At 48.4% G+C, this 20196-nt stretch overlaps 5 protein-coding genes across 15 annotated transcripts in view; 2 read left to right on the top strand and 3 right to left on the bottom strand.

The window, feature by feature from the left end:
* Positions 1-285: 285 nt before the first annotated feature.
* Positions 286-2420, bottom strand: pus3 (pseudouridylate synthase 3). The gene is made up of 7 exons (XM_037278257.1): positions 2243-2420; positions 1694-2078; positions 1358-1623; positions 1068-1251; positions 893-1002; positions 645-817; positions 286-530 (listed from the first exon to the last, which is right to left on the bottom strand). The coding sequence occupies exons 2-7, from the start codon at positions 2063-2065 to the stop codon at positions 289-291; spliced, it is 1347 nt and encodes a 448-aa protein (XP_037134152.1). The 5' UTR covers positions 2066-2078; positions 2243-2420; the 3' UTR covers positions 286-288.
* Positions 2391-9742, top strand: LOC119138242 (myosin light chain kinase, smooth muscle-like). 7 transcript variants are annotated; one of them, XM_037278139.1, is made up of 16 exons: positions 2391-2480; positions 4410-4594; positions 5166-5279; positions 5325-5417; positions 5725-5855; positions 5958-6114; positions 6180-6491; positions 6569-6659; positions 6734-6937; positions 7008-7225; positions 7343-7466; positions 8062-8214; positions 8320-8449; positions 8575-8656; positions 9079-9225; positions 9359-9742. In XM_037278139.1, the coding sequence occupies exons 2-16, from the start codon at positions 4471-4473 to the stop codon at positions 9562-9564; spliced, it is 2286 nt and encodes a 761-aa protein (XP_037134034.1). In that variant the 5' UTR covers positions 2391-2480; positions 4410-4470; the 3' UTR covers positions 9565-9742. The 7 variants fall into 7 exon arrangements, with proteins under 7 accessions (XP_037134034.1, XP_037134035.1, XP_037134036.1 ...); XM_037278140.1 differs by having other exon boundaries at positions 9085-9225; XM_037278141.1 differs by having other exon boundaries at positions 5349-5417.
* Positions 9743-9812: 70 nt separating this feature from the next.
* coasy (CoA synthase) lies at positions 9813-13028 on the bottom strand. Its single transcript, XM_037278240.1, has 10 exons — positions 12906-13028; positions 11674-12326; positions 11378-11592; positions 11167-11298; positions 10901-11090; positions 10755-10819; positions 10614-10698; positions 10459-10556; positions 10246-10392; positions 9813-10181 (listed from the first exon to the last, which is right to left on the bottom strand). The coding sequence occupies exons 2-10, from the start codon at positions 12320-12322 to the stop codon at positions 10122-10124; spliced, it is 1641 nt and encodes a 546-aa protein (XP_037134135.1). The 5' UTR covers positions 12323-12326; positions 12906-13028; the 3' UTR covers positions 9813-10121.
* A 228-nt stretch (positions 13029-13256) lies between these two features.
* Positions 13257-16517, bottom strand: zdhhc6 (zinc finger DHHC-type palmitoyltransferase 6). Of its 2 annotated transcripts, none has more exons than XM_037278278.1 (11): positions 16387-16517; positions 15569-16045; positions 15401-15492; positions 15155-15314; positions 14936-15094; positions 14812-14865; positions 14369-14536; positions 14242-14283; positions 13959-14104; positions 13832-13878; positions 13257-13747 (listed from the first exon to the last, which is right to left on the bottom strand). In XM_037278278.1, exons 2-11 carry the CDS (start codon positions 15821-15823, stop codon positions 13647-13649), a joined length of 1224 nt encoding a protein of 407 aa, XP_037134173.1. In that variant the 5' UTR covers positions 15824-16045; positions 16387-16517; the 3' UTR covers positions 13257-13646. The 2 variants fall into 2 exon arrangements, with proteins under 2 accessions (XP_037134173.1, XP_037134172.1); XM_037278277.1 differs by having other exon boundaries at positions 13959-14107.
* A 199-nt stretch (positions 16518-16716) lies between these two features.
* The window catches only part of vti1a (vesicle transport through interaction with t-SNAREs 1A), a 50595-nt gene continuing 47115 nt past the window's right edge, over positions 16717-20196 (top strand). For all 4 annotated transcript variants that reach the window (XM_037278353.1, XM_037278354.1, XM_037278355.1 and 1 more), the window contains exons 1-3: positions 16717-16910; positions 17638-17696; positions 18366-18476. In XM_037278353.1, the coding sequence (XP_037134248.1) occupies positions 16817-16910; positions 17638-17696; positions 18366-18476 (264 nt within the window). In that variant the 5' untranslated portion in view covers positions 16717-16816. The remainder of the gene's footprint in view (positions 16911-17637; positions 17697-18365; positions 18477-20196) is intronic.

Below are 20196 nucleotides of genomic sequence, written 5' to 3' on the forward strand. Positions count from 1 at the left end.
AAGTAATGAAAGAGGTAATATATTTATTCACACCAACAACTGCATTTTGAATTCAGATGTGTCAATATAACACAATTCGAAACAGTTTTGAGATTGGTTCCACACACATTCATGTCTTATATTTATTTATTTATACATATTAACAAAGAGTTGTCATTTAATATTTTTCTCTGCAGCAAGACTCAAACCATGAGTTGTGGTTACAGACCAGCTACAGTCCCGATTGTTTTTTTATTTTATAGAAACAAAAGACCCTTCAACAAAACTTTTTTTAAAAAAAACAACTTTTTATTCTGGACTCACGTTGACCACCTCAGCAGCACCTGTTGAATTTTGGGAGTATTTGGACCGCTTCCCTTTGTGAAGAGTTTCTCCACCGGCTTCGTCCTGCTCCCGCTCCAGCCGGCCTCTCTTGACAAAGTGCTCGATGCGTGACTCCAAGCTCTCGCAGAGCGGACGCTCCAGCAAGGGCCGGTACTTCCTCTGCCGGCTGCCTTCCACCAGCAGGCATAGGCCGGATGACACCCCGCCTGTCAATCAATAGCTTGGCTTTGAGCTTTAAGCATACGTACAGTTGCTCGTATCCATTGACACCATTCTTATTCATTTTTGAGAATAAAAACATCAAGGTGTGGCCTTCTCACTTGTAGCCTCCAAGCCTCGAATCATGTCGCGTAGAACGTGAGCCTTGACGGCGCTCTCCGTCCAGTGTTGCTGCAGAGAAGACAGGGCGAGACCCAGCTCCTCGGCATCCCGCTTCCAGCTCAGGCCGTCAAAGTGGCAGTCGTAGAGGACCAGCGGGTAGTCCACCGCCATGCTGGATGGAAAAAGAAAAAAAAAAAAAAAGTCTCAAAGACATGGAAAGCTGAGTAACATGTTGTGGTGAAGTCACCTGTATTGCGGCTTTCTGGGGTTATTGTGAACATCGAGGAGGCTGTGGATAATTTCTGGGGCTTCCAGCTTCTGTCCAATCAGGAGCAGCACAGCCATCATGCAGCGAACCTGCAATGTCACAACAAAGACCTTTAGCTTTTTTAGCTAAGAAGAACCCAGCGTTTTTTTGATACCTGGTGGTAGAGGAAGGCGAGTCCTTTAATCTCAAACACAAACAAGTCATGCGGGTCCGTGCCGTCGGCGCGTTGGGGGTCCGCCGGCTCGACTGTCGCCGACAGGATGGTCCTCTCAAACTGCAGGACGCCGTTGCCCACGTCCATCTTGCACAGGTTACGGAAATCATGGGTGCCTTCGTACCTAACGGTGAAGACATTCATTGTACTTCCTGCCTTTCAATGTTCTGCCTGTGGCTCAGTGAGCAAAGACACATCATGCGCAGTAACTAGAATTTATTGGAGCCCACCTTTTCGCTGCGTCCGCCATGGCCGCCACATCTAAAGAGCCTCGCGGAAAGTAGTAGCGGTACGTGCGGGACTGGCAATCGAAACGGGCGCTGAAGCCCTCAGCGGCAGGAGCCCACTCTAAAATCCGGATGTCCCGAGGTAGGACTCTGTTCAGCATCTTCACGTAGGGAAGCTCTGGGGCGGCGGCGGTGTCCTGTTTACTGTTTTCAGGAACGGAGACGCCCAAACCGGAACACTGTGTGGAGCGCAGGTCGATTGTTATCACCTGTGAGATGGGAGGAGAGGATGATGAAGAGGATGTGAAAATCCCCAAACTCAGAAAAGTGATGAATTACCTGGGAAAAGGCGCTGACACCTTTGTCTGTGCGTCCGCACCGGTGATAGTTGGAGCTCTGGCGATCCTGGATGAGGCGCGTCTTCAGGAGGGCTTCAAAGAGCCTGGCCTCCACCGTGTTGTCCGTGTTCTCCTGGACGGCAAAGCCCTGGTAGGCCCATCCCAAGTAGGCTAGACGCAGAGCAACGTGGCGGCGAGGGTGTGCGGAAAAGTCAAACGGTCGCTCCTTGCAGGCTTTCTTTCCTTTTTTACCATTTGTCTTATTATTATTGGGGCATGCATTGGTCTCCGTGTGGTTCCCATTCAGCTGGGATTTGAGCTTCTCCACTTCCTCCTCCAGCTCCTTTATTCTCTGGATTAAGGTCTCAGACATTGTTCTTCAAAACCTAGCATTAAAAATGAATAATAACAATGAAAAGTTTGCTAAACTTATAGTTGATGAGTCGTAGTAGTAGTCGTATCTTCTACTACTAACAACCCATTATTAATAATACGATTAGGTTTTTTTAACGCAAGTACTAGCTAATATTTCAATAAAACGGCCATTTACCTTTACTTTCAACGTCAAGATAGTTGACAAGCATGTGTATTGTTGTTATTTTTGCTTTTCCCATCCGACTTTTACGGATTTGTTGTCTTTTGCGCGCGGCGACTTTACGTGCTGATTTTACGTCAGTTACCAGCAATTTACGGTATGAGACACTTCCGGTCTAAAAGTTACCTGGGAATTGGTGTCCATTACGGAGAAGGCGCAAATGGACGCCGCAAAAGTCTGCAAAGATTTGCTGGTAAGGAAAACTTAAAATAATTGAACATATTTGAATAAAACTCAAAATAAATTGTGCTGTCAGTAATTTGTAATAGCGTTACCTGCCTATGCAGGCGCGTGCAAGGCATGGCCTGCTTATTTTTTAATTAACTCACCAAGCATTTAAATTAACATGAGTCATGCAATATTTGTTGAAATAATAACAGCGTTTTAAAGAAAAAAAAGATGAATTAAAATGTCATTTACAGTGAACCCTTGCCAAAACACCCTCTCAAACTTAACAATTACCCGAATGAATAGTTGAAACCCTAAAGTACCCCAACTTTGACCCTCAAATTTAATTAAACCTAATTTGCGTTAGGAATTTCTGGAGAAAATTATAATGAAGCCCAAAATTGAGATTCCTCAACCTGAGACAGCTGTGCAAACCTCTCCACACTATATTCGGATGTAATCAACCCCCAAGTGATGTCCTGGCACAACCTTTACATAATATTTCAAATAATACTAATAAAAAAAAAAAAGCAAAAGGTTGTACATAACTGGCAGCGAATACGAATCGAAAAAGGTTATTCGTAGCCCCTAAAAAAAATCTAATTAATTCTAGTCTGGACCACCTGCAGCCATGATAAGGTTTTATTATCGTGGATGGCACCTGTTGCATCTCAAATGTCTGAGTCAAATGTCAAAAGTGTGTTTCTCTCTGCCGTATATTAATCACATGAGGTCAGAGAGTAGTTCTTTACAACTATGATAATTCTTGTGGCGTGATAACTTTATTGTTTTTTCCTCATTCCATAACTCTATTTACTCAGTATTAATGGAGGTGGCGAGCAAAAAATTGAGATGCATAATATGTAAAAGTACGCCAGCATAATGCTAACACACAATCCAAGGTGCCATAGATGGGCTAACGGAACTAGCATCAATGTTGCCGTAATGGCCTTTTAATACCCAAATTAGTTTTCGTGTCTAGTTTCAATCGAGTGTCCGCTCTTGGCATTCTTATGGAAAACAGGATGCAAAACCATAAACGCCCGGGAACAAGAACCAGTGCCAGCCAGGACTTTGTGCCTTGATTTTGCTTTTTCCTGTTTGGAATTCCTCAGAATCCACTGAAACGATAACGGCGATAGCCTGGAAATGAGGCGGGTCAGCGAGCGGCCCGGGTGGGGAATGTCAGGAATATCAAGTTGGTGTACGAGACATCCATATTAGGCCAAGAAGCGAGCATCTGCTTCTTTTCAAAACTGCGGTTTTCGAGCTCACCGTGAGAGATCCACGTTGATCTAAAAACGATCTTTGGGCCGCTGGGTGTGATTGCGTAAGCGGACGGTGGTTTTTGCCTGCTTTGGGCACCAGGGGACCTGCTGGTAGTAAATAACGTGACCCCGGCCCCCCTCCCATGTACACATACCAACGTTCACATTCTTCACCACAGATGTCTCCTTAATGGGATTGTTCTACGCTAGTCTTTGGTCTACTGAAAAGAAATAGCAACAATGCAATAATTGGATGATTTACTAATGACCTCATTCAATTTAATTTGAATATTGTCAAGGTGACAGCAATCAATAAACAAAAAGCAACAAACCAGGCCACACCCTCAATAGAGTAGTTTGGGCGCATGAAAGGAGGTGAAGATGTATCGTTTGTCGCCCGACTTGCTTTTCCTGATTCCAGAGAACTTTCTGGTAGCTCTTTTGTTTTGTCTTCCACGACTGAGCTCATTTTCTTCAGTAGTAGTCGTCATCACAGCTCTTTTGTCTCCCCCACGCATTTCCTCGCTTGCTCTGACGTGTCCTGTTGTTTACCATCACACGTGACTGTGTGTTTTCGAGAACGCAGGGCGGCAAAACAAGGAGTTTCCTGCATCCCTCAAGGGAGGGGTGGGTCTCCCGTGGGGTCACGGCGCGTAATCGCCTCCCGACATTTGTTTTTTGTCCAGGAGGAGGCCCGTGGGATGGCTCTCTCAAAGTGAAAGTCAGCTACTATTTTAAAACGCAAGGATGGACGAGGATGGTGGCGAGCCAAAGACTTATGTGTCCACTGTGCGCCTGCTGCTCCGGGGGCGCACACGCAAAAAAACGGAGCCTCTCGCCGACGCCACGGGGATGAGAACGTCTCAGACAGGTAACGTCTCACTATTTCTGCTTTACGGCCGTTTGTAACTCGAGCGCATCTGCCGTCCAAGCTTTTGGCCGTTGTTCAGAAGCCTTTAACAGCCCCTTTTGCGAGGCTGCGCTTCACGCTTGACCTTTTTTTAATCGGTAGCCTTTTTGCACGAGGACGTCGCGGGGCGCCGCCGACTTAATGACTTTTGGGGGTTCGCGCGCCGCCACGTTGAAACGCAAGCCGCCGGCGCGGCTCTTTGTCGTCTACTTGAAGAAATAAACGCCTTACTGCCGATTGACGTTTCAGTGGCTCTAAGTGGTACGTGCTGAAAAATGGAAGCAACAAAGAGGTAGAGTTACTCGCCACTCATGCTGCTACCATATTTCCGAAAATAGACGCCGTGCCGCAGTTAATCACCGGACGTGTTGGTCGTCCGCTGTGAGAAATAAGCGCCATACCACTCATGAAGTTTTAATGCCGTCCAAGTGAGACCTTGAAAAATATATACGCAGCAAAGAGCTATTTTGAAAAAATAGATTCTGTGTGACTTTGTAATCACTCACATGATAATCATGATTTTTTTTCTTAGGTGAGAAGGTTCATCCTCATCAGAATTCAGCTCATTATACAAATGGCGTCGCCGGAGATGCCACAGGATTGAGCGACCAGAATTCCTCCCACGGTGCAGAATTACACAGTCAAGGTATGCTTTCAAATAAAAAATCAACTTCCTCCCTTTGAATCAAAGTTGCATTGTGTGCTCTCCAAACAGAAAAAAGAACACGGTGCAGTCCAGACACGATGGAGCTAACGGGAGAAAATACGCAAGATGCTGAAGCCGGTACGTGACATGCCATTTCCCGATATATGATGATGTCATGAAATGGTGATACAGCGCCACAAGGGGCGTTTGGTGATCACGTGACCTCAATCACTAAAGTCTCCAGCTCACCTGTTAGTGCCAGTGCAATCATGGCTGCTCACTCGTGATTGGTCCCATTGTATTTGAATCCGCCAATCACATAGCCCCGCCCTCCTCTTCAATTTGGCCAGGTAGAGATCAGTTGGACTTCCAAACAAAAGGCCCTGCAAGAAAAGGCAACATTTGGTGAGAATTTGATTTGACTCACTGGTGGTTTCTTTTCAAGGTTCACCTGTGGATTTTGTCGACCCGCCGGAGCACGTGGCGGTTCGAAAAGGCGAGGAGGCCCGCTTGCACTGTGACTTCCGCGCTACCTCCGGCCCCGTGGCCTGCTGCTGGATTTTCAACAGAGATAAGGTCTCGGCATGGTTTCCATCTGCGCCATTTTGGGAGTGCAAACGTGGAAGTAAAACAGCGACACGAACGCCACTAGCTAGCTCGCTATTGTTCCTTTTGCAGGCGCTTCTGCCCGACCCCAGGATGTCCGTGAGTAGCCACGACACGCACAGCACTCTGGCCATCTCCGAGGCCCACCCGGACGACACGGGTTCTTACACGCTCATCGCTCGCAACCGAAGCGGTTGCGCCGAACACACCGTCTCCCTCAGCGTCATACGTGAGTATCGGGCTGTCGAATGTTCTCCTGAAAGCCAAACGCTCACTCCGGTCGCGTTCCAAAAGATCGTCCCGACCCGCCCGCGTCCCACCCGATGATCTCCCAGCTGTCGGCCGAGTCTCTTGTCCTCTCCTGGACGGGTCCCAGCTTTGACGGCGGCACGGCCGTGTTGGGTTACGTCGTGGAGGTCCGGCGGCAGGGTGCCGACGCATCTGGCGACTGGACGGAAATAGCCGAACGCTGTAAGAACACCTCCACCCAGGTCAGCTCGGGTCTGGAGCCCTACGGGAAGTACCGATTCCGAGTCCGGGCCTACAACGCCGAGGGCGTCAGCGAGCCCAGCCAGGAGTCGGACACCGTCACCATGGCCACCACCAGTTAGTTATTTTGCCCCCTTTGAGTAGTTCCTGTTCCAGACTGACCACTCACTTGACCTCCACCACTTTGTCTTCAGAAAAGGAAGACATGGGGCCTTGCGTCAAAGTGGTGATTGAAACCAGACAGGAGCTTCAGAACCACTACAACGTCCACGAGAAGCTGGGAGTGTAAGTTCGGTGCTAACGGATGTCCTGCGAGAGGACTATTTGGTTCTGATGCCGCTGACTGTTGTGTTATCCAGCGGGAAGTTTGGGGAGGTGTTCCGTCTGTCACACAAAAAGTCGGGCGAGGTGTATGCCGGCAAGTTCTACCGAGCCAAGACCTCCAAAGACCACTCGGCCGCCCGCCAAGAGATTGAGCTGATGAACTGCCTACATCACCCCAAACTGGTCCAATGTCTGGCGGCCTACGAGACCCCCACCGAGATGGTGATGGTCATGGAGTAGTAAGTGAGCGAGAGGCGGCGCCGTAGCGTGGCTACACTCCGACTTAATGTTTCTGTCCGTCCGTCGTAGCATCGCGGGCGGGGAGCTTTTCGAGCGCATCGTGGACGACAACTTTGAGCACACGGAGCCCACCAGCGCCGGCTACATGCGGCAGATCCTGGAAGGCATGCTGTACGTCCACAAGCAGAACATCGTCCACTTGGACCTCAAGCCCGAGAACATCGTCTGCACCGACCACACCGGAACACACATCAAGATCATCGACTTTGGCCTGGCCAGCAAACTGGGTGAGGAAATTGGGGGGGGGGTCGGGGGGGGGGGGGGGGCAGTCTGGTCTATTTCTGTCTGTAGCTCCGCCCACCTGTCCAGTCAATCAATGTTGGCGGTTTGTGTGACGTTTGCAGAAGAAGGCAAGCCCCTGTTGGTGATGCACGGAACGCCCGAGTTTGTGGCCCCCGAGGTGATCAACTACGAGAACGTGGGAGTGGAGACGGACATGTGGAGCATCGGGGTCATCTGCTTCATATTGTAAATAAATAAATCACACGTCGCTACCCTGCTGGGAATACACTTTGAAATCCTAGAGGGAATTTAATTCTCATCGCCCAGTCTTTTTCGTCTATAAATAACGCTGTGGCGATGGCGAGGCGCTGCCATCCTGGCTTACATGGCAGAATCCAATCCCCTAACACCCGTATTACACCAAGGACGTGGTTTTGAGACGGGGCGCAAACCTCCGCCAAGGTTCAGTGGGCCAAATTTGGATCTTCACCTTCATAGTTGCCCCCTTCTTAAAGTTCTCGCTACAACAAACTCCTGCGGGGGTCAGAGAGCCACCCCCCCTCCCCGAGTTTTTTTTTTTTTTTTACAACAGTCTATATTAATAGGTTAAAGCATCCCTAAACTCGTAAATACAATTCCAAACTCATAAAATTAAATGGCGAATTTGTTTTGAAAGCAGGTGAACACTTCCAAAGCTCTCATCATACCAATTAGTACTTTTATAGAACAAGGTGAAGCGCCTACTGTCACAACAACATAGTTCGTCTGTCTCAAATTCCGCAAGATGGCGCCAAAGCAATATCTTTTCTAAAATTGATGGCTGGTATGCCTCCCCCTCCAGGCTAAGCGGAGAATCGCCCTTCCAGGGAAGCAACGATGCCGAGACCTTCGCGCTAGTCACCGCCGCTCGCTACGACTTTGACCCGGAGAGCTTCGAGGACATTTCCGACCAAGCCAAGGACTTCATCAGTGGCCTTCTGAGGAAAGACCGCAGGTTGGTCGCAAGCCCCGGGACGTGGCTTGCCCCAGAAATTGTGCTGGGTGTTGCCCCGCCCCCCGTCAGTCTTACCTGTCAGGTGTTTTTGCTTCACCTCCCCAGGAGTCGGATGTCGTGCATCGAGGCCCTGGTCCACCCCTGGATGGCCGCCTTCACGGCTCTCAACCGCAGGCCCACCAAGTCCCTCAGGAAGGAGAAGATGAGACGTTTCCTGGCCAGGTTCAAGTGGAAGGTAAATAGAGAACCCAATAAAAAAATGAAAACACACACGCATTTGCAAACCAGCTTTTTTTTACAACAGCGCCATCTGCTGGCGAACACAACTGTGGTCATGCGGTTTCTTTCTCTGACTTTTAGAAAACCGGCAAGGCTGTTCTGGCCCTGCAGCGCATGGCCAACCTTTCCAACAGGCCAGACTCTCCTGGCAGCTCCTCAGATGGTAAGACTGCTCAACACGAGCAAAACATTTCACAGCATCACTTCTTCACATTGTGTACAGCCTTGTTTTTCCCTCCAAATTCTCCGTAATGACAATGTGGGGAAAAAAATGCATTAAAAAAATCCACATACCCGCAGTAATTCTATGCCAAGCTTTTTGTATCATTAAAAAAGACTTGAGGGTAGAATTCCTGCCTCAAGTGCACCAAGCGTGCATTGAGATAAGGAATTTCAAAATACATTTGCATACAACCTTTATCGCTGTGTCGCATGTAGAATTTTGAAGGGGGGGAAAAAAAGAATGTATTCCCTTGTGGATTGAGGCGATGACAGAGTGAAGCTTCAATGCGTACGGAGCTCCAGGTCCCGGAGCGACATCTGCGTGGCGGTCGGCGGTGTCACGTAAAGCTCACTTTGCGTTGGTTCTAGAGCCGAGCTGGAGCCAAGAGGCAGAGGAGGCCATCCGCTCGCTGGATAAGGAGCTGCACGGCGAGCCTCGCTTCCGGGAGCCCCTGCAGGACGCCAGCCTCCCCGCCGGAGCCACCGCTCGTCTGGCGTGCCGAGTGGACGGTTAGAACTGGCGCCTCATTAAATACGACCTGCCGGGCGAAGCGCGCACACAAGATGCAGATAGCAGGAAATATTCTGATGCTTTTAATGAAACAAGACAAGCACAAAATTGGGATGCTTGCTTGTCCTCCAGGTTACCCTCATCCGGAGGTCGAGTGGTTGCGGGATGACGAGCCGCTGCCCGAGACCTCCCGAGTCAAGACGGAATACGGCCCGGACGGCCGCTGCGCGCTGGTCGTGTGCGGCGTGGACGCGGCGGACGCGGGTGTCTACGTGTGCCGGGCCAGCAACCAGCTAGGCGCGGCCTCGTGTTCCGCCCGACTCAAAGTAGACACGTGAAGGGGGGGGAAATGTCAGTTTAAGTATTTGCCCTTTTGGAAGAGTGCATGTTATCACGAGGTCACATGATTGCATTTACAATTCCTCAAGAAAAGATTATTTTTTTTTGCATAGTCCATGTTGTTCACTGTGAATCTTTTAATAGCATTCGTAATTAAAAGCTACATTAGAAAAAGAAGAATCGCTTCCAAAGACACTTTCTTTCATAGTCAGACTTGGTCGGGCTCCCAAATGAAGACATTCACAAATGTCTTTTCAGCATCTATACAATCAATTTATTTGTGGAAACAATAATACAGTGAAATGTTCTGTCCCCCTTTATTAGCCCAAAAAGTTGACTTCAAAAAATTGAAGCTTCTTGAAAGTCCATAAAATGCACAATTGGATAGCTTGTGGGTAAAAGACATCTGTATAAAAAGCACTGACCCAGAATCGGGGAGAAACCGAAAACAGGGCTGCAAAGTTCATCAAATATATCTGATGTCCCCTCTTAATCCATGTGAAAGGGGTGAAGACTAAAGAGGCACTCAAGTGTGTGGTGGTACCGTTCAACTTTTCTACCGTGCCGCCCGCCTCTGCTGTATCCTCTTCTGTAGAAGATTCCAGGCCTTTAATACCTTTCAAAATGGGGAGGGATGGTGAAAAGTAGGCGCGGGAATGTGCTCGGGGGCGGCGGCTCACCTGTTGGTGGGTGACGTCGGGCTCCCACTGCGTGCTGAGCACCACGTTGGCGTGCTCCAGCCGCTGCGTGTCAGAACTCTGGCTTCGCATGCGGCGCCGGGCGTCCTCGGCCCCAACGCCGTCTCGCTGCATTATCCGCGAGACTGCCTGGAGAAAAAAAAAGGCTCGTTTACTTAATTGGACGTATTGGAATCCTGCGGCGAGTGAGTGCACCTCCTCCTCGGGGATGATGGTCACCCACACCTCGTGGACCATGTCTGTCCAGCCCGCCTCCAGAAGAACCGCTGCATCTACCACGCATACGTCTTTGCCTACAAAAATAAAAAAGTTCCACATGCTCTGTGCTTGTCCCAAATGCAAACGAGTACCTTCTTCCCTGGCTTGGCTGATTCTGTTCTTGACGAGAAGCGCAATTTCAGGCCACACGATGTCCGTCAGCGCTTTTAATCTTTCCTGAGGAAAAAAACAAATGAGCCGGGACCTCTAAGCGTGTCAAAATGTTTTCCTACCTGTTGTCCAAAAACCTTCTTCCCGAGAGCATTTCTGTTGATGGTTTGATCTTCATTTAGGATATCTAACGCTGAGTAAAAAAAAAAAACTAAAGTGAGGTTTGCTGGTATTCCATCTCTGGGTGCGCGGCCAAGTGCGAGCCTACCCGATCCGAATTCCTCCAGGATGCGGCGGTAGGCGGCGCTGCCCGGCTCGTAGACTTGGTGGCCCAGCTTGTCGCAGTCGATTCGGACGGTGCCTAGGTCCTCCAGGCGCTTGGCCACCGAGCTCTTGCCGCTGCCGCTCCTGCCCGTCAGCCCGATCACATACGGCTGCAGAGGGAGATGCGGCGTGGCCTAACCCGGGGGAACAGCGAGAGTGGAAGGACTTTTCATAATTCTTGTCAACAATAGGTGGCAGGAACGGACTGACCTTGGGTTGGTTGAGGAGGGTTCCCAGCAAGCGGGAGCGCAGGCTGGACGAGCTTATCTTCTCCTCCTCGGTTTCGGAGTGATGCGCATCCTTCAGCAGCTGGATTTCGTGAAGAACCAAAGCGGGAAGGCCCTGATATAGGAAGGACAACAAAATATGCTTATCAGTGACGCTTTGTCAACCAACAGTGGCCGGTCGGAGGCTACTTTACATTTTCAATGCGTTTCCTGTTGACAGCCTCACCCCCCTTTCGGGTCTCCTCGCTGACCACGATGCAGCGCAGGAGGGGGTCCACTACCGACACCCCGAGCGGGTCATCCAGGGGCACGATCTCCACCTGCAGCGAGGGCTTGACGTCCCTCAGGAACTCTTCGAGCCGTTCCACGCGCAGCTCGTACGGCTGGATCAGCTCATTCAAGACCTTTTCTGTGGGCAACAAGGTGGAAGTAAAAAAAAAAAAAAAAAAAGAAGTTAGGAGCGGGTTGAATTGGAATTCCGAGAACTCACTTTTTAGCATTCCCTGGTGGCACACGCCGATGAGGAAGCGTCTGGTGGCGAGCAAGCATGACACGTTGAGCAGGGTCTTGTGGGCCCCGTGGAGGCGGTCGAAGGTGCCGCCCACCACCACGTCCGGGTACGTCTCCAGCACTTTACCCTGATCCTTCTCGCCGCCCTCCAATTCCTCCTCAGGCTCGACCAGCTGCGGGGGGAGCAACACCGAGGGCAGGCCGGGCCGGCACGCGTAGCAGCATCCGGCGTAGCCCTGCAGGCACTGCATCACCTGCTGCGACTGCGCCGGGTCCCGTGCGGGGAAGTCCGTCAGGAGCACCTCGGGGGAGTGCGACAGGTACTGCGGCGTGGGGAAGGGCCCTCCCTTGCCACACGAGGGGTGGATGTGGGTGAGCAGGACGCGGACGTCCAGGTGCGCGCACACGTCGGCTGCGTTGCTGTAAAGCCGCGTGATGACCGAGCACAGGTCCACGGCGGGCGGGAGGAAGACGGGCCGCGCTTGGCCGCCGCCCAGGTTGAGGCCCGGGTGCAGGTGGACATAGAGGGTGCGCTCTACCAGCTGGGCGGCCGAGCGGAGCACGGGGGCGATGCGCAGGGTGTGGAGGGGCGACGTCAGCACCAGGATGCCCGTGCTGAACATCGACATGGTCCTGGAAAAGCAGCAAGGAGGCAAGACTACAGATGAGCAACTTCAATTCAAAAAGCCCAACTACTGGACCGAGAAGATTCGCGAGTAATTGAGTTGCAATTGCCTAGGGATGCCACAAGACGGCGACAAAGAACTGAGTATAGATTAGCGCTGGACTTCTTTAAAAAAAAAAAAAAAAAAAGAAGAGGTTTATTATGTAGGAAAGTCATACATGAGTTAAAAAAGTGTTTCTTTTTTTCGGAAAAAACAGTACTGTATATATTTTTAGAATTATTGATTATATTTTCATGTCCTACGGACTGTAAACAAATCAACCAAATTTCTGAGTTGCACTGCCAATGATCAAAAGCATTTGTGGTCTCAAACAAACAGCAATGTAGTGCAACATAAATTTATAGTACACAACATTTCTGAAATCCATAAATCATTGGTAGGAAACCATACAATAGATTTATGTTAGCAAAACTAGCAAGACAGCGCGTCATCGGTCACAACTGTCAGTCGGGCTTATACACAAACCTCGTCGACACGATCAAGCAAAACGATCAAAAGGGTGATTTTAGACATAGTGTGAACATACCTGCTTGTTGTCGTTTTGTTGATCACACAAGGGAATGTTTAACGAGCCAGTCCAAATGGTTAAACAGCCACTTTGACATAGCAGCTCATGAAGGGAGAGTGGGCGGACTGTCACGTGACTCTCAGACGTAACTTGATTGGTTGATGAAAACGACGGTGGTTCATGGGATGTGGAGTTCACTGGCTACTTTATAGCAAAAATACAAGTTGGATGAAAAAAAGTGTTTTTTCCCGAAAGCCCTTTTTTTTTTTTCTTCCCATCTGATACATATAATTACCCTGTGTCATCAATTCTACTGAAACAGTTTTGATATTCTTGATACATGAATACACAGTCTGTGAGATTGTTTTGAAATGTTTTATATTTGAGGAAAATCGCTTGTTTGTACAAAACATAATAAAACCAATCCAAGCATTACATGTTGGGCTACAGAGTAGAAAGAGTTGCATGAGGAGGCCCCGGGGGTTGGCCGGCGGGGGCAGCAAAGGCATTGCATAATTAGCAAAAAATGCACTAACAACATTGGCACGCGTAAAAAAACAAAACAGAATTCAAGTCAAATATGTTACGTAGTCACATTAAAGCCTTGTTGAAATCCAGCCTCTTCTTCAAGCCACATGACTGATGCTCAGTAAGATTGGTTCATTTTTGACAAATTCAAGTCGGTATCAAAATGTGTGTAGACCACAATATGGACGCAGCACCCGGAGTGACTTCGGCAATGGGGAACGGACAACCACGTTAGTTGGCTTTCTTATCTACGGCGCTCTCGACGGCCGCGGTGTCGTAATGGCACTTCTCCACGCATCGCCGTGGAAACCATCCACGGATGCGCTTCCCTGCTGTAAAGGAAAGACAATTAGAATCCGGTGAATCCCGCTGCCCTAGCTGCCATCATTTGATTCCGATTGCATTGTTGCTTTTACCTCTTGCTTGCTCCTCGTTTAACACTTTGTCTCCGTACATCCACCACCTAAAGGAGAACAAGACACACACACACATGTATATCGTGCACAAGATGCCTCCTTCAAAACCCAAAGAGAAGAGACTGACTTGGTCCCGCGGGTGGCCAGGATGGTGTCCCCCCGTCGCAGGGCTATCCTGGGCTCCTCTGTGCAAGGGGTCCGGAAAAAAGTTCGGATGCCCTTGGTCATGGGGCAGCAGGCGCCATTGTAGTCCTCCACCGCCAGATACTGGACCTGCTGGCCGAGTCACACCACAAATGGTTATTCGACCAGGCTTGTGTGTCTGAATTAAGAATTTCAATTCAAGAAATGTCGCTTCATCTGTAATGTAGAAATCCTGGCCTGGCATCTGGTCGTCGCTTGGTACTTACACTTCTCACCCGTTTGTCGGTCTTCTGCTTGAGTTGCTCGATCTGCGTCGACGAGACGAACGTAATTAAAAGGGAGGCGACGGCTACATCGACACAGCGGCGGAAGGACAAAGGGACAGGAGCTGACCGTTAAGGTGTGCTGGTGACACTTGTGGTGGACAGGCCACACGATGCCGTCTCCTTTGGGCACCCCCGACCACGTGAAGACCTCCTTCAAGTTGAGCCAGCGGCTGCCAAGGTCGTACGGGAAGATGAACTCCTCCTCGGTTTGGTAGTGCTGTATTCGGTCTTTGGCCTGTTTGCCCGAGTCAAAGGAAGTAAAGTCAAAGCTATGATTTAGTTTGAATAAATACATTTATATAACTTTCTGCCTCCCGAGTAAAAGGACTTTGCAGTGAGGGAACTGGAAGATGTTTGCTAAGCAACACTGCCACCTAGTGGCGTTTCACAGCTATTGACAAGCATGAAATAAAAGACATCAAAATTGAACAAAATGGCACCATGACAATCAAAAAGAAGAAAAAAAATCAAAAGAAAGAGTACAAAGAAGAATTGGACAATAAATCTGACCTTTTCTTCGATCCAGGACTCTATTGAGGTTTTATTTTGTAGGACGACTTTCATCTGAAATTGAAAATGATAATAATATGTATATTTATTTACGAGCGCAACGTCAGCGCCGATGGGAAGGCACCTGTATGACGAAGAGCATGCCGACAGCGATGGTGGTGCCGAGCGCCAGGCCCAAGGCGAAGAGTGTGGCGGCAAAGGCGGCCACGCTGAAGGGCACAAGGGGCTGGCTCTGACGAACGGCGCTCATGTCGATCTTCACCGTGCTCCACCCGAATGAAATCTGCAGGAAAAGCGTCGTCATTGAGCTTTTTACAATCTTGAATCCGTTAAGTGCGCTCACCCTCTCGTTGAGCTGCGTGTACATGGTCATGATAAAGATGGCGGCGGCGTGCGTGCAGCCCAGCGGGGCCAGTAGCAGGAAGCTGGTGAAGTAGGCATGGTTCTGGTGGCCACAGCAGTTGTTGATCCAGGGGCAGTGGTGGTCCATCTTCATCACGCACCTGCCAGGATTCGACACATACGTTTAAAAATAGATTTGGTAAACACGATATGGGTGTATAAAAACGGTGTGGCGTGTAAGTTGTACCTGTTACACTTGCGGCAGTGGTGGGACCTCGGGGCCTTGAACCCTTGGCACACTTTGCAATACTGCAAGTACTGCATGTCCTCTTGATTCTCCTGTTTGGGAGGGGGCGGTGCACACATAAACATTAGGTGGGAAACCTCCCAGTCCCCACGCAGAGCGCCTACTCACCGGCTTCCAACTAAGAGGGATGTACCCCGGCCCGACAAACATGGCGTTGAAGTAGTTGTAGAGGATGAGGACGGTCCAATTGAGGAGCATGATGAAGTTGATGCTGCCGCCGGTCGTGTCTAGGGGCCAGTACCAGATGATGGAATCCAGCACGGCCACGGTGGAGCACACGGCGATGACCGACAAGGCGATGATCGGCCCCCAGTGGCACAACCGGCGCACCTCGTGGAAGCTGTTCCACGCCACCGAGTTCATGACGATGGAACGGGGACTATGTGAAAGGGAACGGTCCGATGGGTTACTTTGTGTTATCTACTAAAATCAGCGGTGAGGGTGGTGCACATCGTTTGACGTTTCTGCTTCCAGTGAGACAGTAACAAGATTTATCTGGACTCAGCAGAACTGCCTGTGTGCCTTTCTCGTTCGTCCCAGGAGTGAGCAGCATCCTCTATCTTAGGATACAATCCAGCTCCCCATCTTGGAAGGGAAAAAAAGAGGAAAGATGACATTTTGTGAATAAAAATAATTTAATTTAATTAATTTAAGTTCCTTTGACCAGCTTGGAAGCAGAGCAAACATTTTTCTAAGTAAACTACTTCACTGAACCACACAGGGTCAGGTAATGTGGACCATGAAAAATATAACAAGAAAACACATCGTATGGAAAACAAACTTTTTTTCTTTTGGTCAATATTAACTAGTCTTATATGTCACGCCACTGGCTAGTCGGCTAGCTCGTTAGCAGCCAGCTCAAGACAAGCGTAAAAAAAAACATTACGAAAGAGACAATATAAAGGGCAGATGCTAATGTTACTTACGGATTTAAAAATCACCGTTTGCGCTGATATTTGGCTTTGAATAACAATAAAAAAGCGATCACTTTCATTGACCAAAGCAGCCACTTCCTTGTTGTTTCTCCCTTCGTCTGTGTAGGAACCTTCCGCATGTCGTAGTATGACCCGGACATTTTAGGAAAATACTCTCTACCCTAACGTAATTATTATATTTCGATATCAAACATAAACATAATTCTATTTAAATATGAATTAATTGACAATCCTTTTTACTACATAATATATTTTTGATTAGCAGTTTTACAAAACATAAATAAATAAATAAACAAAAGGATCAGTGCTTTGCCGGACATATTTTATTGACACACAAGGAAGAGACACCCGGGCACCGCTGTTTTTATTATTGAGAACGTGAAACCTCCGAAGAGAACTTCCAGTAAAACCACACGACGTCATGTCTTCAGACTTCGAAGCCTACGAGCAGGACTTTGGAACCGTTACGGCAGAAGTGACCAACAAAATCGGGAGAATTCCCAAACTGAGTGGAGGTAGGAGAGTGCATTGCTTCGCGCCTAGTGGCAAGGCTAGCTAATGTGTCACACCAAATTTTGTCCTTTATAAGTGGTTGTAAATTTCGTTGTTCAATAATGTCATAAAAAATATCAGCAAAAGTCCCATACCCATGAATGAATCGCATATTTTGCTGAAAGAAATGACAGAAAAAGAATGAAGATATAATAACGAGTAAATAAAGCTCCTCCCCTCAATTTAGCATTATTCCTATCAATACCAAATGTAGGAGGACAGACAGAAAGATTCAAATCAGAAATTGAATCAGAAATTGCATTGGGAATTGAATTTATATATTCCACACATTAAACTGGCAATTAAACATGGAAATGAATCAAAATTACAAATTGAGTCAGAAGTCAACTATAATAAGGGAAATCAATTTGGAAATTTAATTGCTCCATTGCTGTGAAACAGCAAAGGAAAATTTTGGGTTGAAAATTGAACCTGAGATTGAGTCATATGTATAATCTGGAATGCAGTGATTGATTTGGATTTAAATAAATGAATTGTCTGCCAAGAAAGTTCTCTGTCGCGTGCTGCAATAACGACACGCCACCAATGTGTAAATATAGCTTCAAATGTGTTCTCTCCTCCCCCAGCCAATTCCATCATTGGTACCTCGTGGGTAGAGGGGCGAGGGGGTGGTCTGTTGTCACCAAGCGCCTCCTGATCAATATGTTTTCTCCTCTTCTTCCCTTTCAGAAGAGAAAACGCAGCTGGTTCTAAATGTCGACAAACAGCTTGAAGAAGTCAGAGAGTTGGTACGTCTTTGATGGCTCATTTCCATTTCCCAAATAACCGAGCGGGAAACGTCAACCGTCGAGGAGGCTCCCCCACTTTTTTTTTTACGCTAATGTGCTTGTTTTTGTTTTTGTAAGCGACACTCGCCGTGACACGTTTCAAGCCGAGCGGGAGTCCTCATGCAAACGAGCCTGACAGGAGACAAATTGTCTGCTTATGTCACGGTGATTAGTCACGCATCAAATGCACTTGCGCCTCATCCGCACGGATTTTTTTGTCGGCGTGTTCCTCCCGTCGCAACTTTCACGGTGGCGAGATGAGTGACGCCGCTTTGTGATCCGCGCGCCAACGCGCTTAATTAACAGCACGCCACTTTTGTGCTTTGCTGAAGTTGACTATTTCCAGAGCCGTCACGCCATATGTAAACGAAATCAAGCTGACAAAGTACACAGATGCGGTGCGACAGGAAGGCTGGCAAAACTCAGGGAATTTGCCTAATTGCAAACTTTCCATTGTAATTAATTATCAATTTTGATGATGTCGACCGAAATTCATGTCATAGTGGGCTCGGGTTGTGAACGTCACTGCTTTGTTTGTGAGGCAAGAGTGAAGTGACCAGAAGTATCTGGTCAAAAATGACTTTTTATGTGAAAGCAGCGTACTGACTTTGAATGCCATGATTTTGGCAGTTGGAGCAGATGGACCTGGAGGTGCGGGAGATCCCAGTCCAGAGCCGAGCCATGTACAACAGCCGCCTGAAGAGCTACAAGCAGGAGGTGGAGAAGTTGGAGAAGGACTTTGTAAGTACTCGTGGCGCTCGTTAGACTGATTAAAAAGATTAAGATTAAAGTCCCAATGATCGTCACACACACACCTGGGTGTGGTGAAATTTGTCCTCTGCATTTAACCCATCCCCGTGTGATTTTAATCCATCCCCTGGGGGAGAGGGGAGCAGTGAGCAGCAGCGGTGCCGCGTTCGGGAATCAGTTGGTGATCTAACCCCCCAATTCCAACCCTTAATGCTGAGTGCCAAGCAGGGAGGCAATGGGTCCCATTTTTATAGTCTTTGGTATGACCCGGCCGGGGTTTGAACCCACAACCTTCCAGTCTCAGGGCGGACACTCTACCACTAGGCCACTGAGCTGATGCGCCCATAACGATTATTTGTTAATCATTTTCAATCATCCATTTCTTTACAATACGTAAGCATTCTTGCTAGTCACAAAAAAAATGACTAAAAGGTTAAAAACAATGGAACTGTCCTCAAGCAGTGATTGGCCACTAGAGGGAGCCGGCGTCGCACATATTGAGTAGGACCGACGTAAAGGGTGTCATGAAAAACGGCCCGAACGGATGCGCTCTGCAGAGAAAAGGGGCGCCTCTCAACCGCCGCTTTGATCAGGCAAAGAGGAGGCCCGACGTTGGCTTAATCTCATCAAATTTATCGGGTAAACAGAGCCCGCCGCGTTCAAAGGAGCCCGGTGCTGTGTCCCAGCGGGGACGGCGGGGGTCCGCACGTGTCTGCTGCGTCTCGGCAACAACGCGACGTTTTTTTCTTTTTCCCTTTTTTGCTTTTAAATGATCACTTGTCAAGACTGGGATGGCTTTTGACATCTAAATGCAATGAGATGTTAGCCGTAAAATAGTCTGCACTAGTGATGACAATAATTGCTATTTGGAAAACAAAATTCAGATTAAAAAATATTACGTCTTTCGGATAAAATATAACACTATACTATTTTTTTTTTTTTCAGCAAAAATGCAAAGAAAAAATCTCCGGCATCATAAATAAATTGGAATTGATTTTGGGCTAAAAGAATTGAACGAATTGAAAAGATTTCGTAAACGTCCCTGCTTGCCAGTCTGCCTGTTGCTCTTTTGTTCCGGCTGATGGCGACGTTGCTCCAAGAATCTAAAAAGTTCATGACAAGGACAATATTGGGCTCCATTTAGCAAATCACGCGGCCCTTTTTTTTTTTTTAATGTCTGATGATAAACGACATCCTCTTATTGCTTTGCTTGATCTCCCCTCTTTGTAAAAGAAATAATGTTACGTCAGTGTCCTTGTGGGACAAAAGTATGAAAACATCTCTGACTTCAGAGTTTGATTTCACGCTCGTATTGTAACGCCACCTAGTGACCCAAAAAACTAATTTGACAAGCAAATGGTTTCTCTTTGGATTCGCGCGTCCTTGACTTTTTCCAAAGGTTCATCGGCAGTCATTAAACACGCCGAGTGACGCTCAAGTGGGAAGCGGGTGCCGGCGGTGGTCAAGGTGGCGTCGGCCTGAGAAGCGGGCCGCTATTTTCCTCTCACAATGAGTCGAAGGGAGGCGTCGTTTATCAGATCCAGTTCGGACCGCAGCCAGAGTAGCCCTTTGTGAGCCCGATACCATTCCGTCCAGACGCTTCTTTTCAATCCGCCGTCATAATTAGCGCGCGTGTGCGATTTTATTCAAAGATGGCCGCCGTAACCCCTCCCCCCCCTACTTACTTATCTACTTCACTTCAATGAGGCCT

This window comes from Syngnathus acus, chromosome 19, assembly GCF_901709675.1.
Source record: "Syngnathus acus chromosome 19, fSynAcu1.2, whole genome shotgun sequence".
Classification (NCBI taxonomy): Eukaryota; Metazoa; Chordata; class Actinopteri; order Syngnathiformes; family Syngnathidae; genus Syngnathus; species Syngnathus acus.

Coding starts and splice junctions, on each gene's coding strand:
- zdhhc6 (XM_037278277.1), bottom strand. CDS start 15,823: ATGAACTCGGTGGCGTGGAACAGCTTCCACGAGGTGCGCCGGTTGTGC. Junction 15,095..15,154: donor ACACGCAGCTCAACGAGAGG/GTGAGCGCACTT, acceptor CTTTTCCTGCAG/ATTTCATTCGGGTGGAGCAC. Junction 13,879..13,958: donor CTGGCCACCCGCGGGACCAA/GTCAGTCTCTTC, acceptor GTTCTCCTTTAG/GTGGTGGATGTACGGAGACA.
- coasy (XM_037278240.1), bottom strand. CDS start 12,322: ATGTCGATGTTCAGCACGGGCATCCTGGTGCTGACGTCGCCCCTCCAC. Junction 11,593..11,673: donor CCACCAGGGAATGCTAAAAA/GTGAGTTCTCGG, acceptor TGTTGCCCACAG/AAAAGGTCTTGAATGAGCTG. Junction 10,393..10,458: donor CCATCATCCCCGAGGAGGAG/GTGCACTCACTC, acceptor TTTTTTCTCCAG/GCAGTCTCGCGGATAATGCA.
- pus3 (XM_037278257.1), bottom strand. CDS start 2,065: ATGTCTGAGACCTTAATCCAGAGAATAAAGGAGCTGGAGGAGGAAGTG. Junction 818..892: donor CCCAGAAAGCCGCAATACAG/GTGACTTCACCA, acceptor TTTTCCATCCAG/CATGGCGGTGGACTACCCGC. Junction 531..644: donor TCGAGGCTTGGAGGCTACAA/GTGAGAAGGCCA, acceptor ATTGATTGACAG/GCGGGGTGTCATCCGGCCTA.
- LOC119138242 (XM_037278139.1), top strand. CDS start 4,471: ATGGACGAGGATGGTGGCGAGCCAAAGACTTATGTGTCCACTGTGCGC. Junction 5,280..5,324: donor TGCAGAATTACACAGTCAAG/GTATGCTTTCAA, acceptor TTTGAATCAAAG/TTGCATTGTGTGCTCTCCAA. Junction 8,215..8,319: donor CTTCTGAGGAAAGACCGCAG/GTTGGTCGCAAG, acceptor TCACCTCCCCAG/GAGTCGGATGTCGTGCATCG.